This window comes from Genypterus blacodes, unplaced genomic scaffold (assembly GCF_046128005.1).
Source record: "Genypterus blacodes isolate CSIRO-AG114 ecotype Tasmania unplaced genomic scaffold, CSIRO-AGI_Gbla_v1 ptg000054l_1, whole genome shotgun sequence".
NCBI classification, from domain to species: domain Eukaryota; kingdom Metazoa; phylum Chordata; class Actinopteri; order Ophidiiformes; family Ophidiidae; genus Genypterus; species Genypterus blacodes.
The window spans coordinates 2,259,175-2,277,580 of record NW_027466866.1 but is presented as its reverse complement, the minus strand read 5'-3'; the positions used below and the strand labels follow the sequence as shown (position 1 = coordinate 2,277,580).

Genomic DNA, 18,406 nt, shown 5'->3' with positions numbered 1-18,406 from the left:
TTACAAATCACAACCACACGACAGCGTCAGACAATTGGGAGAGAGAGGAGGGTGATAAATAGGCCCATGAGGGTGAGCAGCAGGCTGGGATGGATGGATCCAGCGTGACTGGGAGGGGGGAGTTTGCAGTTGTCGTAGGGCTCCAGACAGGCAGCGTAAGCCATGACATGGGCTATGTAACTCTGCTCCTGCACACCATGGAATAAGTGTGACATGGGACCTTTGGCAAATATGGCTACATCCTCAATGCCGTGGGTCTCTGAATCGAGAGGGACAGTAGCCTGCTGACGATATTCTTTATCCGCTGCGGGAAAGGGGAGGGGAAATGAGGATTAGAATAGCTTGCACCCTACATAGATGTTTCTAGTACATTAGCCTGGCTGGACAAAACAACAGGAATACTGTCAAATTGATGATCCTATTTTCTACGGGCCTAAACTTCTCTAAGCTCTCTGTATGTTTGGTATGATTACAAAAAAATAGTGTACTTGCCTTAAAGAACTGTGACTTTAAACTTAAACTTAAAATGTACTTCTTGTAGGGATCTTGTTACACCAGAAGATGGCGCCAATATATTACATTAACTTCTCTAAGGTTGACTTACATGCAATTGATTCATTGACATCAGGGCGAGTTCCATTGGCAATCTGGTATCCTGGTCCGTTTCCATAGACAGCAGTGGTGAAGCGCTTCTTGTCCTTAGCGGTTGACCGTGAAAGCCCTGTAAAACACAGGAAAGACTTGTGTCCATCAGATCATCGATGAAACTTCACACGGTCATATCTGCATTCATCTGTAATCACATGCCGAGGGTGAATTTTACCTAAAACAGGGTTTCCTCTATAGGAATGTCCTCCAAAGGCAAAGACATGGGAGTGGTCAGCAGAGACCACAGACAGGGTGTCCAGCTCGCTGGTGAGTTCAGATGCCCGTCCGATTGCCCGGTCAAACTCTACAGCCTCAGTCAGAGCCTTTATGGCCCTCCCTCCATGATGACCATGGTCAATTCTCCCCCTTAAAGTCCAAAATAAAGCCAGTGACACATAAACACAATGGAAGTAATACAGAGTATATCAACCAGCAACTGCGAATCTGATATCCATGATGACTCCAAAATATAGAAAACAAAATACCATTCACCTATTCAGAACCTAAATGAATGACATAAGTACAGTGATTGTTTAGTCAGTGTATGTAGTGTATGCCTCATATGTAGGCCATTGACACTTATCTTCCACAAACAGGTAAAATCCCTTGGGGTTCTTGCTTAGAATCTTGATAGCTGTCTCCATCATCTCAGTCAGGGAGGGCTCTGTGGCTGGATTACGTTCGATCTCGTAGCGGCAGTCTCCTGGCTCAAAGAGACCTAAATGTACGGACAAATAAGAAAGGTATGGTTGAACGATGGTTGATGTGTTTTTACCTCAAATACCTCATGTGTGGTTAAAGTTAAAATAAATCACTCTTTGGGGATATTAATGACATATTCCACCGACAGAGAGGTATTGAATTTTCATAGTCACATTTTCAGTTTATCAGAAGGAATGGTGCATCAAATTAAGTATTAACATAAGCCCCTGTCATAAAATCTATTAAAATGTATGGTTACAGTCACAAATCTGCATCAGAAGCTATTGCAACTTGATATTTGAGAAGCCATCACCACCAAATGTTAAGTAGTTTTACTCAATTCCATGTGTCAAGTATATTGGCATATTGATGCATGTGTGACTCCACTCTATATGGTTTGTCCTTTAAATTGAGGTCTACTTCTCTGTATAGTGACAAAGCTGTTGTGTGATGTTTTACATTAACTGGAGGGAGTAAATTAAACCAATTCTATTAAATTCTTACCCATCAGGAAGTCTGTCTTTTTAGTATTGATAGCATCAAGCTGCTTCTTGTTCCAGACATAATGTGCACGCTGGAGACCATGAATAAAAAAATAAAGGTGAGAAATGTAAGAAATGTAATAAGGGACTCTCATATTTTCAGCTAACAAGTGTACAGTAAATGAATAAGATTTTGTTTATAAAAAAATCAGTATATTCCCTATAGATGTTACCTTTTTGTTCTTAAGCCACTCTGCAATGAGATTCACCCCATCATTCCGTTCTCCTCTCAAGCTGGAATACTCTGGGTCTGTCGTGGTTGAGGGATTCATGTATTTACGACCTCCACCAAGAATGACCTGCGTTGAGAGACATGAACGTCATACACTTGAACATTTTTTTGATATTTTATGCGCTGCTAGATGATAATGTTTAAACCATGCTGTTGCCTCACACACACTGTTTTAGTGAATTGCCACTTATGAACACATCTCATGTAAACATCATGGTTGAATCCAGGCTACTGCGGTTACATCTTAGATAAAAACTTACTTTCGTATCTTTGCACTTTGAATAAAGTTATTGCCATAATCCATGCTTATATAATTTTCATCAATGATTCATTTTACTGGCAATGGCATCTAAAGATCTTTTAATCCACCGTAGATGCACTACCAATCAATCTTAGGCTTACATCTATCTCTGTGTTGTGAACCAACTGGTAGGCGATGTCACGACAGCCGTTTTGGACAGCCTCTGAGGTGAGGTCAGAGTCTGCGTACCAGCCCCTCTTGGCGCTGTGAGCGTAGTTTGCAGCAGGAGACGCATGCTGAACTCGAGTGGTGGTGACAATTCCCACTGATTTTCCTTCAAGACAGAGGTGGAATAAGGGGATTTTAAGTGATTTGTTATACCTCATTAAGATCATCAACATTTGACTTTAGACTCACAAGGAATGAGCCAGGTTGTTTTTGGTAACAGGCATACAACAAGGAACATCTCAAACAATGAAAGAGCAAATCCAAGCCTAAGTGTACTACCTGCTTGTTTGGCCCGGTGCAGAACAGAGATGACCTCGTTACCAATGGAGGCACTGCAGTTACCATATGGGACGGCGGCACTGACACCCAAGGTGCCGTAGTTGGCCTTCACTCCACATGTGTATGCTGTGCCAGTACCTGCACTGTCTGGCATCTGCTGGTCCACGTTGTATGTCTGCAGCCATCATCACATATTTTAATGCCACATTAGTGCACATAATAAGTGACTCAATGCATCAAATTGTCATATTTCCTGTTTAAATACACATTTCTGTTTGCCAGACAGGTGACAGATCAGGTGACAGTGTGACCTTTGACTGACCTTTGACAGTGCCATGTAAGGGAAGGTATCCATGACCAGACTGGTCTCCTCTCCAGGCTTTCCTGCCATCTGACCTTTGAGGATCCGGGTGGCAGTCACTGTTGTCACACCCATACCTGGGAACATGAGGACACACCTAAATGTTACATAACATAACACATTGTTTTGGGAATGTTTATTCTCTGCAATGACATTATATGTAATGGATTCCAAATTCATGGAGAGAAATTGCCTATTTTTGAAGATACATCAGTTATCATAATTACCAGCATTTAAAGGTTAACGTTGCAGTTGTCATTGCCCCTGGGTCTTTTACAATAAAAACTACAATGCACAAATGTGTCTTTTGCTGTGGTGCGGCCCATGGCTCATATGGTGATAAAACCTAGGATCCTCCTTCAGCACGTGTTTGTCGGGTGGATACTGCTTTAACTAGAAACCACAAATCTATAATTCATATATAATTGTCTCATTTGAGCTGTTGAGGCTGTATAATATATTGTCAGATAATTGCTATGGGATCGTAGAGTTTAATAGGCAATAAACAGCTGTGACTGATCTGTTTTTACAGTTTGGTGCCATTGATAAGGCTTTAGTTATCTCGTAAGGAAGAAAGACATAGTCCATTACTTCACAAAACTGGTCATTTTATATACAGTCACATAACCCGGTTATAAAAGAGCCATTTTTGTGTGTTGGATAAGCAGTTCAGGTGATTAGATTTTATGACTTTGAAGTCAAAGATCTTGTTTGACCTTGTTTGCACTCGTGGCAGTGAAGATACGAGAACAGATAGGAGAAAATAACCTGAAACGTGCATTGACACATATGGTGGCTTACCCTATATTCATTTTGACACCTTTACAAAGAGTAGTTAATGGTATTCTCAGCTAACCACCAGACGATGGTGGTTAGCTGATCCCAGGAGTGACTCAGTACCAAAATTGTTGCCCCCAAAACCCCAAAGTTTGTATCATCTTGCTTTCAAACAAACTGAACTGCAGTTAGGAAAATGTTGAACAATTCATTTGAACTTAAATCAGCGGAAAAAGCTTTTTGGTCAGACTCACCGTCCCCTATGAAGAGGATGAGGTTCTTGGCTTGGTGAATATTGGGCTGTATACTCAGGGCAGTGTGCAAGGCCTGTCTCCCCTTGTTGTTCCAGTAACTGGCATGCAGCTCTTCCTCTAAGGAGACAAAAGAGACAATGAGACTCATTCACCTTTCAGTAAAAGCTTATCAGACATGTTATAAACTATAACATCTTTAGCTAAGCCCTCTAGCTGACACAGATCTATGATCCTATGTGACCTGCAACATGGGAGTAATAAACTTAAATACTTACAATAGTATTTATAAGAGCTATGCAAAATAAGAAAGTGATGGTCGAGGGCATAATGGCCCAAACATCTAACTGCGATGCTACAATGATCATACACAAGTGTGAAGATGTGTCAGGAAAATAAGATATAAGACATAAGAACAAGGGATAGACAGATTTTGTGTCCTTACTCCATTGCTTCTATTTTGTCCATATTGTTTGTTATTGTATGAAGAATATTTACAGTATATCCTTCAGCTTCAGCAGCCATTTGTGTCGTGCCGCTACAAATGAGCTACTTTTCTCTTTGAAAGTTAACATGTGCATGAATACATCATTGGCAATATGTGACCTATCCTTACCTGGGATACGAGGAAAAGAAATCGTCCACTGCACTGATATGAAAAGAAGTAATCCAGTAAAAATGAGCTTTTGTCTGGTGGCCATGGTGTGTGTGTGTGTATGTGTGTTAATGAAATGTAAATAAGTAGTAATAGTTGGTCCTAATGGTACAGTCTGTTTATAACTGCACCAAGGGAGCAAAGGGCAACACGGAGGAGGCTTACAACGTGAGCAAGAGGTTATTTAGGACACATACACACACGCGTGATCACACACACACTAACACACAAACAAAGGGCAGGAGCAAAGTCAGGATTATGCACATTGCCATCCGGAAAAAAACATAGTCTTTGTATTTCCCCTCTTCTTCACTTCTTCTCCAATATTTCTCGAAGGGTGTTGATGAGGCAGCACACAACATGGCCTGCAAGTCACTGTCACATTTCAAAGTATATAACCATTTACTGTTCATTAAATCAGAATTAGATGACTTCACACATACGGTGAAGCAAATGTGTAAATGTTTCTTGGAAGATTCCTTGTGTCAAAACATCTGGCCTAGAAGTTCATTGCAGCTTTAATCATATTCAGCTGAAACCCTTTTGTGAATTCCAGCTGCAAAAAGGCTGCTGTCAGCAAGTACTTCCTCAGACAAATATTAACTTAGATTATTCTGTTCCGTAGTACTCAGCATTACAAATATTTCTTGATATGGTCTAAATGCCTTTGGCTGGGATATGATACAGTACATTCTTGATGTCTAAGCCTATTTGTTAGACTAATTAACCGACCACGCTGCTTTTCTTCCAAATGAGTTCATTATCAGTTTAATGTTTGTTTTTATTACTTCCCGGCTTGGAGAAGTACAAATATAGCTGTAATATTGACCACAATCCCAGAAACATTACCCAGAAACACCTGTACTGACTAATGTGTAATAGCCATTATAATAATGACCACACTTTTGTATGGAAGTGGGCATATACTATGTTGCACCTTTTTAAAGCTCTACAGCTCATACAGTATCCAAGCAACCAGTGTTTTTCTACTGTTTTTACAAGTGGAACCATTATGAATGGATATTATGTGTCTCTGTGTATGCAGGTGGGCCTGTCTCGGTGTTGTTTTCGAGGTTAAAAACCCTCAATACTGCTGCTGTGATTGGTTTAGTGATTTCAACAGACCGTCCTGTAAGGTCACATCTGTTTTATGTCCATATGCCCTGATGGATGTGTTATAGGACATCGACAAAAACTGTGAGAGGAGTTTTCAAAAATTAAATTTCAGTTTGAGTACAGCAGTGACACCTATTGTTAAACAAAATTCAGAACAGTAAAATCATAGAAATGTAGCGCAAACATATTTCACCTTAAGGTAATACTTAAAACTTATAGGAATGTGACGATGTGACCCTGAGTGCGTTTCGACTGCGTGTAGCCTCTGTGTTCATAATTAACTATTACAAAACAGCCTTTGACCTGGATATCAATCTGTCCACTCTAATGAGGACTTGATCGTGTCTTATCTTGGTCATCTGAGAGGAGATTAGAATGTGGGCGTTTGAGGAGGTACAAATAGTGTTATAATAAATAATTAAGTTGTTATAAATCATTCAGTGACAACATGAATAAAGCTGTAGATGTTGGTATAAACATAAGTTTTACTTTTTAAACCATGGCTTACTGCTGTTTTGGATTAAGAGGGACTGTGTAGTGTCAAAGTGTAAATTAATCAATAATCAAGTGAGTTGGAGGATTGAGTCAACAAGAAAAAACTTTTTTTAAACACTTGGAAAAATACAGTATAAAAATACATTTACAGTATTTGCTTACAAAATACATTCATGTTAGACAATCTAAATGGGTGATACTTTCTATAAATCCTACACAGTCTTGGAGAAACAGATTTTCTGATTTTTTACCAATGAGGTCGAAATAAAAACACACAAAACGTTCCACTCCACAGAACATGAGATTCTTATGGTCTGCTCTCATTGCAGCATGGCTCATTGTTGTTAATGTTGTTCCTGTATTTGTCTGATCATTGGAATGATCTCTACAATTCAGCGATAAACCTCCCTGATCATCAGCGTCTAGATGGAGTCTTGATGCTGGCAGCAGTGAGGAGTGAAACTAATGTTTGGCATTGGCACCAGGAGATTGGTGTAGTGTGATGCAGTTGCAACAAATTGTATTGAATAAATAAAGATGGATAAAGGATACAAAGGGGAGTTGAGAGATTTGAAGAGAATACATAAAATACACAATTGGAGAAGAGCCAATACTCGTGAATTCAAGATGAAGGGAGCATGAAAGAAATATAGTTTTCTTCTCACTCACTCCAATATGGAGCTTAGCTATACAGCATATATGTATATACAGTATATATATATAACTTTTATAATGCACAAACTATACATTACTAAAGGGAACTTGCAGCATTTGTGACTTGGATTTTTTCAATGATCTTTGATGATGGGATAGATTGAGAACATGGAAATACCTGCTCTATCAAAATGACTGATGTGTTTTATTACTTTTAAAGTCTATTGAATCATTACTGATATGCACCTTGAGGGATCTCAATGCCTTTCATGTAGTGTAGGACATGAATTTGGTTGGAAATAGTCCTTATAAATATCTGCTGATGGCTCCATAAAAGCAGCAGCTTCATAGTGCGATCCTGAAGTGAATGCTTATGTACGAATGAATTTCCTTCCGCCTGCCTGCTTAGGCATCGTGTGTGCGTGTGAGAAAGATACTTCATGTATGATCATATCTGCATTTTTTCATGCATGCTGCTGCGTCTTGATTGTTTATCATCAGCCTGGGTGTATGTGTGCATTGATGTGTATGTCTATCTGCACATACAAACATATTTGGTTGACTTGCTACTATGTGTGTACACAGAGAGTGCATTTGCATGGATGGAGTTCATTAAGCGTCCATATATTTGTGTATACAATTTACATGTGTGAGTGTGTTTGTGGTCATCTAAATAGCAGCCACAGAAGGCTGAGCAACCCTAAAAACGGGCTGGCCAGCGTGTTCACACACCCGGCAGAGGCACGAGTATGGGGGGGACAGTCCTTGTAGGGCTCCAAGCAGGCAGCGTAGGCCATGACGTGGGCCACATAGTTCTGCTCTTTGACTCCGTGAAATAAGTGAGCCATGGGGCCTTTGGCGTAGATGGCCACATCCTCCCCGCCGTGCGTCTCAGCATCCAATGGGACGGCGGCTTGCTGCATGTACTCCTCATCGTCTACACAGAGGCATGCAGAGTGTGGAGAAAAGAGTGTCACCATACCAACGGCGATTGAAGAGATTCATTCAGAGCAATTACATTTGGATCATTAAGCGTTAATGAGGGAAGACGCTGAAGTCACTGTCACTTGCCTATTTGCTGGATCTTCACTAAGCCAATCCCATGTCAAATTTAAATGGAAAACAATAAGGATTTTGCATTTTCTTCGATTAAGCAGCTGATGTGAAAAACGTTTGATCATTGTGTTCCAACCCCAATGCCTTCACCAGAGTATAGAGGCTGAATGTTCCAGTGGTTCAGATTCCTTGATGGAAATGAATTCTTTACTTGTAATTACATCTTTGCTTAGATGTACCGGGGGTGCCAGATGGGTCTAGTTTGCACATTTAAAACACAACCATTGGGGTCAAAGCACAAGCCAAACCCAATTCATCTGCAAACAGCAAACTGCTGATTTTAAAAGGTGATCCATGCCAGGATAGAGGCCTTTCCATTATACAGTATACACATTCATGCAATGACTAAAGCGAATGGTGCAGAACAGGAGTAGGTGGAAGTGGAACCTCGGTGACCAGTGTTCCACAAAGAAACACAAATAGCCAAGATAAGTACAGTCACATATACACACTGAGGCCTGTGTGTTCAACAGAACACATCGAAAGCTACATCATATTTAATCTCTGCTGTTGTGAAACCATACCCCACACACACGCATGACTCATCCATAACCACATCAGTTCTCCTCGTGGGTACACACATCATCGCACACTAGCGCTACATCTGAAACGCATTAGTTCCTACTTACAGTAATCCACCATTGTGATGTTCCCTCTGGTTCCGTTTATATGTACATAACCAGGGCCGTTGGCATACAGGATGCTGGTGAAAGGCATGCGGTCATCTGCTTTCTTAGGGGCCAGACCTGACAGACAAAAACATGGTGGCCAACATGAATGAAAAGAAGTATTCAAACATTCAAAATAATGACAATAAACATTGAGAAAGAGGGACAAAGACAATGTTGAAGTGGAAAATACTTAAAATTGATGTCTCAAGTTCAGTCTCCCAATTGTGAAGGAGCAGGAGAAAAAAATTCAAATTTCAATATCTTATGCTTTATCATTCAGTTAGTTATGACGTTATTTGCATTTTAAGGTTAAGCAGATTTTCCACAATAAAATATTTGGCATTGGCAATAGAAAACTGTTTAAGAGCCAGACAATACTAAAATACAGATACTTTTCGAGGTGTAGTTGCATGTACCAATGATGGTTTTGTTTTACACCACAAGTACTTATTCAATTTTGCTTTCATTCTGTATTTCATTGTGATTCGACTTCAGGCCTCCATTCAAATTCTGTGTTTTGGACCCTACCAAAAATGGGATTCCCTCGTGGTGTGCTACCGCCAAAGGTGAAGACGTGGGAGTGATCAGCGGTGACCACAGTGAGTGTATCCGACTCTCTGGTCAGCTGTGAGGCACGCTGAATGGCTCGGTCAAACATCACAGCTTCTGTCAGGGCCAGCTTGGCGATGCCGTCGTGGTGGCCGTGATCAATTCTTCCTCGTAATAAAGGACCACAGGAGATTGAATTACGTGAGCCAAAACACTGGACCTATTCTCACTTTAACAGTGATACAATAGCCATTCTGTTGTGGATCTTCTTAATGTTTTTTGCTTAAGGACAGAGACAGATAGCTTGATGGCCATACATTTGCACAACAACCACTAATGACTGAATAAAGTCTATAGTCTACATTGACTTTTGAACAGGTTTGAATAGCTTCAGGTTCACAAATGACTGGGAAAACCTCTTAACAATGCTAATAAACATGCTTGTGGTAAAACTGCCATCAGTTTTACTGGAGCACAGAGGAGCTGTGGAGGATTGTCGTAGGTACTCATCTTCCACAAAAAGGAAGTATCCTTTGGGATTCTTCTTGAGGATTTGGATGGCCTTCTCTGTCATCTCTACAATGGAGGGGTCACGTGTGCTGTTGCGGAAAACCTCAAATCTCATGTCCTTTGGCTCAAACAGACCTGGGAGCACAAGAAGGAAACCAAATTGATTAGATCAAACCCAATTACATAGTATGTCAGGATGGCCGAGCGGTCTAAGGCGCTGCGTTCAGGTCGCAGTCTCCCCTGGAGGCGTGGGTTCAAATCCCACTTCTGACAGAGAACCTTTTTGGGGCGGCGGTGGTTCAGTCCATAGGGAATCAGCTTGGGAACCTGAGGGTCGCCAGCTCGAGTCCCCATGTGAAATGTTGTGATATGTAAGAGGGGCACGCAAAACAAATTTCAGATGACATGTTTGCATCATGACATGTTTCCATGTTACCATTTCTTCTTCTTTTGAAAGAGATTTTGGATGATATGGCATCTGATGAAAGCAAGAATGTAATGATAATGACTCTGAATACTTGTTTTGTGTTTCCAACAGCAGCATCTGATACAACCAGCATTACCATCATACTCATCATCAATGCTGAAGGCTTTTATTGCTGCCATAAAGTGTGATAATACCTGGCAACTGTGAATTTACGATGTACCTTCATGACTTCTTGGCTCTAAAGGCGATCCTCTGCTTTGCGATTTGTTATGGAGGTTTCGTAACTAAGATAAGACGTACATCTGTCCACACCTCAACGCCTCAAGCAGAAACAGAAGGTGTGTGCATGGCAGCAGTGCGTCAAAGAGATATGGTGTTTGTGTGTATTACTTGAGTGTGCATGCCTGCTTATCGCCCTTATTTGTAAGGTGTAAGCCTATCTACAAAAACCGGCTGTGTATTGTACGTACCCATGAGCCGGTCAGTAGTTTTCACGTTAATTCCATCAAACTGCCTCCTGTGCCAAACATAGTGAGACGTCTTGTCCTGAAATACAAACCGGAGGACAGAAGCATTTATTTACTCAGTATTAACCACCATACTGCATCTCCAGGCACACTTACTGTTCATGAATATTCAATATTGACGCTATAGTCAATGGGTTACTATAGTTATTTAAGCCATGTTAAATAACCTACTGCCTTCGCCTTCAGCCACACATCAATGAGATTCCTCTTGTCGATGCGATCCCCTTTGCGAGAGTTGGAGGTGGGGTACTCAGGATCCGGGGTGCCTTTGGGTGTCATGTACATCCTCCCTCCTCCCAGAATCACCTTACAGGAACATCAGACAGAATGTAATGATTTTAATGAGAGTAACTGTCATTAAACTTGAGGAACGATGCTGCAGCAACGATGAATAATGCAGCAGTTTTTTTTTCTTCCTTCCCCTGGAGTTAACTGTATTCATCTTGCACCGTGTGTGTAAATCCGTCTCTAATTAGATCGCTAAAATTGAAACAGGGTATCCTGAAATTCAAGCAGGAAAGTGGCTACATAGATACAACATGCATACAAATTCATTCAATGTCTGAATTTGTAGTGACCATCACATTTCAGGTGTCAAACAGCTCAGCCTACTTCTTACACACATCAATGTCAACGTTGGTGACGAGTTGCGTGGCGATGTCCACGCAGCCCTGCCTGCGGGCGCTAAGAGGGAGGTCGGAATCGCTGTACCAGCTGCGGCTGACAGAGTGGGCATAGGCAGCGGCCGGGGAGGCGTGCTGGACACGGGTAGTGGTCACTATGCCGACGGATTTACCTGACCGATACACCGGAAAAGAAAAAATCAAACACAAACCTCTACGAGAACAGACACAGTGTTGAAGCATTAAATACAATCAGCCAATAAGTTTAGTATGGTGGTAACTGTTCCACAGTGTTTCTTGGTGTGTAACATAAAGCCCGGTCTAGGAGGTCAGGACTGTACATAAAGCTTATCTTTGTTTTGTGGATATTAGCTTAGCAAGTTAGTCTAGGTGACCTTCTGGGTTTCACCTTGACGTACAACTACTGGGGCAAACTGTCAACAAACTCCTATCCTTTATTGATGCAACAAGCAACTAAAATAAGTGGTAATCTGTGTGACTTATCATTACAGTGACACATAGAAGCTACTGTCAGAGCTACACAGACAGACACAAAAGAGAAATGTCACATGAGTGTAAAAACAAGCGAATACATGCTAATTTTATATATCTTGAACATTGACCTATAATCACTGATATTCAAGTAGCTGAGGTAAAGCTTATCAGATGATTGTTTTATTCCCTTATTCCCACGTAGCTGGTTGTTACATTTCACAAGATACGAATGCGGATCAACCCAACTGAATTTTCCATTACACATCACACCTTGTGTTCGTGTTTGTACCTTGTGCTTTTGCACGTCGTAGTACCGAGTAGACCTCGTTGCCAAAGGTGGTGTTACACTCGTAGGCCACTGCGTTGGCGCTGAGGCCTACAGTCTTAGCGTTAGCTTTGACGCCACAGTGGTAGGCGGTGGCTGTGCAAGCACTGTCCGACACCTGCCTGTCCACACTGTAGGTCTGTGGAGGACAACAGAAGTCACAGTTAGAGAGAGACCAAATCAGACTTTCTGTAGAAGATCCACAGTACATGAGGTTTGTTTCATCCAGTCATGACAGGAAATGTTCAGGGGGGATTCTAGCTGCGGTGTTAGCTTGGTGTTTGGTTTTTAAAAGCAGATATTGGAGCATGGTGATTTGAATCTTCTGACGTGAGCAGTGCAAACAGATGTTATAGATTAAACAGCAACTCCAAAACAGCAACTTATTTTTGAAATATCTTCATCTTACTCTCTTAGATAAAGGGGGAAGTCTAACAATCTTTTACCTGGATATGTCATGGAATTGGAAGTCATTTTGTATTTGCATCATTGCTCTAGTCTTTGTACACTATAATTAGCCAAGACCACCTTCCAATAAAACTGTTATCACTCAGATACGCAGATCAAGTTTGACTTGGCAGTGTTCCTTCTTGCATCATTGTAAATGACTCAGTTATTGTTTGACGAATTCTAAAGAAACCGCTGCGGCACTTTTCTGGGAATGTTGCGTCTTATCAGATTTACCTGAGGTAGACTGGAACACACACGTCGGAAATTCAGAAACCTCTAAAACACTTGAGCTCAAACTTTTGTCTGATGTTAAATCTTTTTTTTCACAGTTTCCTGCTTTCACCACAAAGTCAAACGTTTTCATTAACAGTTTTGGTTTCAGTTAAAGCCCTGAAATCTCTCGTAAGTCTTTTCCCACACAACGTTTGAGGCAGAGTGGGATGGTGGGAAAAAAGAGCAGTAGTGTATATAAAATAAAGCAAGATGCAACATGTTAAGAGAGTGTTAAGTGTTTAAGAGAGACACACACACACACACACACACACACACACACATAGATTTAGCCAAAGACCCCCCATATACCCATATTATGTGTAGGTATTCATCACTGCACATCCCTGTTCTCCCTTTGTTTTTGTTTTGCAGTCTTTGATTCTTCTGTTTCCCCAGCTGTCACACTTTACCCATTCTCACACACAAGCACATGTGTGTCTGTGTCTATGTGTGTGTCTGTGATAGGGCATATGTAGCATTTGGAAAGTGAGGGCTTTTTCCTCTAGAGTATGAATCAAAATACATTGATTTTCTTTTTCAGTGCATATATGATGCTATATATGATGATATATGACCTAATCGAATAACCATATAATGAAAGCTTTTACTCAACACGTTTCCATGCTGATTCTGCTTCAGTTGCATTTTAGCTACCAAATCAAAAGAAAGGATATGCAAGCATTTGATGTAGTGCAAGGGCGTGCGGCTGGAGAGATTGCTTATTCACAGGAAGGATGAGGCGAAAAAGATACCACAAAATTGTACTTCAAATATCAAATTGGATGGAAAACTCTAACCGGGAATGTGTATTCATGAGTAAATGATGAATCCCAGAGACTTACTCTCTGAAAGTGACAGGGGAGGGAGAAAAAGAAACCAAGAATGCAAGCTTTTAAAATGTAACACTCATGCAATAGAGTTTTAATGGTGCATTCATGCAAGTAGATGGAAAATTGTACTCAGGAGAGCCTAGACAGCGACATGGATTAAAATATGCATAAAACAAACAACTGAAACGCTTTGATGTAATAATACTGGCTCTCGCAAATCGGAAATTGTACTGTAGTCCATGCTGAATGTTTGTATGTGTTGTAATCTCACCTTAGACAGGGCCAAGTATGGGAAGGTGTCTATGGCCAGTTCACTCTCTTCCCCTGACCCGCCCTCCATCTGACCTCGCAGGATTCGAGCTGCCGTCACCGTGGACACACCCATGCCTGGAGAGGACAGACGAAACAACAACAACAACAACAGGTTATTGATAGGCCCCGCCCCCAGTGTTACCTGAATTAGATACTGTTAATTATAAGTTTAAAGTGCTGTCTGTCACGACATGTCTAAACCAATTATTGAACCAGTTATGTCGAAACCGTATTTTTGAATAATTGGAGGCTGTGCTCTTACTTTGAATCCCCCTAACTGGAAACGCCATCGTAATTTGCCCTGAAGTATGTTTGTCTGATGCAGTGACTTGCTGAGGAGTGATGCTGTTCTGTCTGATGTCTGAGAGCTGATGCTGAAGTCTGAGGGTGTCATAAATTGTACACCACAGTGCAATAAGATCCTGTCGTTCTCCGAGTAATCGCAGCATGAGGCGAGTCTGCCCATTGACGTTTGAGAAAGCTGATTTATTGCCTTCATCGCAGTATCATCGATGTTTGAAGGTGCATGTAAATGTACTGACTGACTCTCTTAGGATTTTATTCCATCACGGTATATCAAATATGTCGCACTAAGAAATTTACTGTGCAGGGGATATTTCACTTTGGAGAATACTTCACATTTCAGTTATTCGACTCAAACAGCGTAAAATAAATACTGCATGCTTTATTTTGCCACGCTATATCGGTTTCTCTAAGACAACACTCTGAGTGCCCATTTTCCTCTCCCCTTGATCCACTCCTCTTTGGATCACATCCCTGACATTATTTTAAGAAGCCCTCTCACTGTGTTGCACTTCATTATCCCTTAAAAGTTGATCTCTGAGCAATACACAATGAAGGTTCAGCCAGAACCACCAATGTTATTAAGTAGGTCTGATTAAGAGCAGCGATTTTGGTAGAACGGGATGTTCATTTAAAAAGGCTTCACTTGCAAAAACGAGTATTTACAGTCTCATCAGATTTAAACGCACCACACAAGACAATTATTTGTAGGAAACATCCTCCAATTAAATCTGATCCAGATGGAAAGTTTCTTCAAAATGAAGCAGTCATCCCTCTGCTAGACAGTGAGGACCAGGATGCAAAAAGAGGCCACATGTACAGATGTCACATCGGCAGGGGATCTACCAGGTGACAGCCAAATGCTAACCCAACCCCCTGAGCTCCTGCACACACAATGCCATATTTCATGGCCACTATTAGCCCACTGGTCCAATGTCAAAACTGTTTTCCCTCAGTCCACTCTCAGCACAAAGCCGACACTGTGACTCAGTGACACATGAGCATTGCCTTGGTTTACGTATTCGGCTGTTTTGGATGCAAGGAAGACAATATTAGACTTTCAGCACCACAAGTGTCAGCATTATGCGTGTGGTGGAGTTGATTCCTTAATGATGTTATGACGTCAACATGACACTTGGCCGAACATTCTTCATTATATTGTTGGTTACATCTCGTGCTTTTTGCTATTTTCCTCCATTTTAAGTGTATTGCAGAAGGGATGATACAATATGATGAACATGGAGCATACAGAGCAGCAACATGTGAGGGTGGATACAAAAGTTTATTTACTCAACTAGATTGTGAGCATTACCTATTTCTCAGTATAGAACCAACCTTAATGTATTTTATGATGCTCCATCATACTTTACATGGATGAACTATTCGAAATAATCGTCAGACAGTAATAATCTTTTGTCAGATACAAGGTCATGTTTATCAGTTAGTATGTTTCTATATTTGCATGTACTGTAAATTAACTGTAAAACTCTGTCACCTACCATCGCCTAGGAACAGGATGAGGTTCTTGGCCCGATGCTCCCGAGGTCGGAGCTTCAGCGCAGCATCCAGCGTTGCCCTGGCCTGAGTATCCCAGTAGGCCGGCTCCTTCTCCAGCTCATACTGTGCTGCTGCATAGAAACACAAACAGGTGGCCAACGAGATCAGTGAGTGTGTGTGGATTCACAGATTGCACAGGTACTGTATGTGACAGTAATTTCTTCTGTAGATGTTTCCATGTGTAGAAGGGTGCAGGCTCAGGTAGCAAATAGTCAAACCAAATATACTGTATTTGTCTGTGCCTGTCTATTCACGCCTTGCTACCGGCTCTTCTCTGACACCTTTTGAATATATTTGGCCCTAGGGACAAGACGAGACAAACGGGTTTCTCTGAAAAGGTCAACATGTTTGAAAATCACACACGGTGGGCTTGAACCCACACTGTTTTTTTGTGTGTTGAATATTCCACCTAAAAATGGAAGGACAAACAGTCTACCCCACAATACACACACAGGTAGACACAGGCAAAAACACCCACACAGTGGTGTGCACCGACACCAGCCCTAACATTTTCATCTCTACACCTGCATACCTGAGCTTTCACTTACTTTTAATTATAATCCAGTGCAGTTAAAACAAACAAACTCTGCTCACACACATCAACCTTTCCCATCATGCAAAACTCACCCTTTACCAACTCCTTTGGTTACCTGTTTGAGTCTCTGTGTTCATTCTTCCCACAAAAATGTTACTAATACCCCCACCAGAGGCAACAATAATCATCATCCTCCTCACCTTGGTTCTTTGAAACAGCTGGGTCCAGGACCAGCAGGACCAGGCCCAGGAAGAGGAGCAGTTTTGGGGCCCAGTACTGTGACATCTGCATGTCTAATGTGACTAACCAAAGAGCCGGAGAAGTTGTCACAGCTGACTTTGAGAGCACGACACAGACAGAGAGAGAGTGAGACTGAGGCACCGGCAGGGAGGGTTTGTGGCTGCTGAGACCTCCAGCCCTGCTTTTTAAAGCCCTGCTGGGTGTGTTATAAGGAAGGGCCCATGCCAGCTCATAGGCTCAGAGCCACAAAAGAGGCAAGCGAGAAAGTGAGAGAAGGGGGAAGAACCAGGAGAGAGAGAGAGAGAGAGAGAGAGAGAAAGGACCACACAAGAGCACTGTAGCATCACAGCCCCTCTACTCACTATGATTCCAGAATATGCAACACCCCCTTTTTATTGTTTTTTTTTTGTGTGATTGTGTTTTTTTAAGGGTTACTTTAATTCATCTCTTTCTCTCTTGTCTCTGGCTTCTCCTCTCCACTCTGATGTGCGTATGATAGAATTCTGAATGGTCCTTTGATGTGGTAAATGTTGAATGATTCACCAATGCAGCAGTCATTTTAACAGGGAGAAAAAAATAGCTACCCAATTTATGTTGGCATTCATCAAAATACAAATCACAACGGTTTCATCTATCCATTTTTCTTCCCCCATGCCCTGAAAAAACAGTCCAAGGGGAGACAGGGAATGAGTTCCGACCTATTCTTGAGAATATCATGATTGAGTCATTATGTGTTCTGCTTTTCATGTCAGGAAGATGGTCATATTTCCATTTCCCTGCTCTGAATCTTTGCATTTAAAAGACCCCAATATTTTCTCTCTCTTACCAAGTCAACTTGGCTGGATTTTCCGTGGGAAGTGGAGCGGGGATAGCATTTTTCTTCTGTGAGGTAGTGGAGACTGCCTGCAGAATGAAAATGTCTCTTTTACGCAAACACAACAGTTAATGTGTGAAATGAGGTGAGCTGGGCCAACTTTATTCCACATGGCCAGAAGAATCAAATTCACGGTGAATGGCTCTCGCCTCACGAGCCTACGAGGCTGAATCTCGTTGCAGTGTAGAGCTGTAGAAGACCTCTGATTTCCACAAACCACTCACCCATTGCCAACAGGGGTTTGCAGTTAGTCACATGTGCCTAATCAAGACTCCAATAAAATCATAGCAGCATCCCGGGTAAAGAGGCCTCACATGAATAAGGATACCAGTGGCAGTATGCAAAAGCAAGAAAAGCTGTTGGGAAAAGTCAATTTGCTTTCCTCCGTGGCAAGTGTCAACAGCCAAAGGCTGTTTCAGTACTCAGTTTGGAGCATTCGTCCAGCATTAACCAGAAACCAGAAAATACCAACCAATGTCCTACTTTGCAGTGTTGAAGAAAGTGAAGAAGTTTCTGTCTAATTTTAATCTCTAATTCTTATTCACCAAATTTCATCACAACCCTCCAAATCTCTTTGACAAAAATGTTTTCAAATAGCTTATCGTGCA

The 18,406-nt window shown here is 41.5% G+C and overlaps 2 protein-coding genes and 1 non-coding gene across 3 annotated transcripts; 1 reads left to right on the top strand and 2 right to left on the bottom strand.

Annotated features, from left to right (window-relative positions):
• Nucleotides 1-26: 26 nt before the first annotated feature.
• LOC143001623 (intestinal-type alkaline phosphatase-like) lies at nt 27-4,962 on the bottom strand. Its single transcript, XM_076151326.1, has 11 exons — nt 4,887-4,962; nt 4,265-4,381; nt 3,195-3,310; nt 2,873-3,047; nt 2,527-2,699; nt 2,066-2,191; nt 1,855-1,924; nt 1,228-1,366; nt 824-1,014; nt 605-721; nt 27-304 (listed from the first exon to the last, which is right to left on the bottom strand). The coding sequence occupies exons 1-11, from the start codon at nt 4,960-4,962 to the stop codon at nt 27-29; spliced, it is 1,578 nt and encodes a 525-aa protein (XP_076007441.1).
• Nucleotides 4,963-7,841: 2,879 nt separating this feature from the next.
• LOC143001585 (alkaline phosphatase-like) lies at nt 7,842-16,975 on the bottom strand. Its single transcript, XM_076151233.1, has 11 exons — nt 16,885-16,975; nt 16,092-16,220; nt 14,249-14,364; nt 12,389-12,563; nt 11,605-11,777; nt 11,153-11,287; nt 10,925-11,000; nt 10,028-10,162; nt 9,497-9,688; nt 8,927-9,043; nt 7,842-8,118 (listed from the first exon to the last, which is right to left on the bottom strand). The coding sequence occupies exons 1-11, from the start codon at nt 16,973-16,975 to the stop codon at nt 7,847-7,849; spliced, it is 1,611 nt and encodes a 536-aa protein (XP_076007348.1). The 3' UTR covers nt 7,842-7,846.
• Nucleotides 10,218-10,300, top strand: trnal-cag (transfer RNA leucine (anticodon CAG)). The gene has a single exon. It is a non-coding gene; the product is annotated as a tRNA-Leu (tRNA).
• Nucleotides 16,976-18,406: the final 1,431 nt, after the last annotated feature.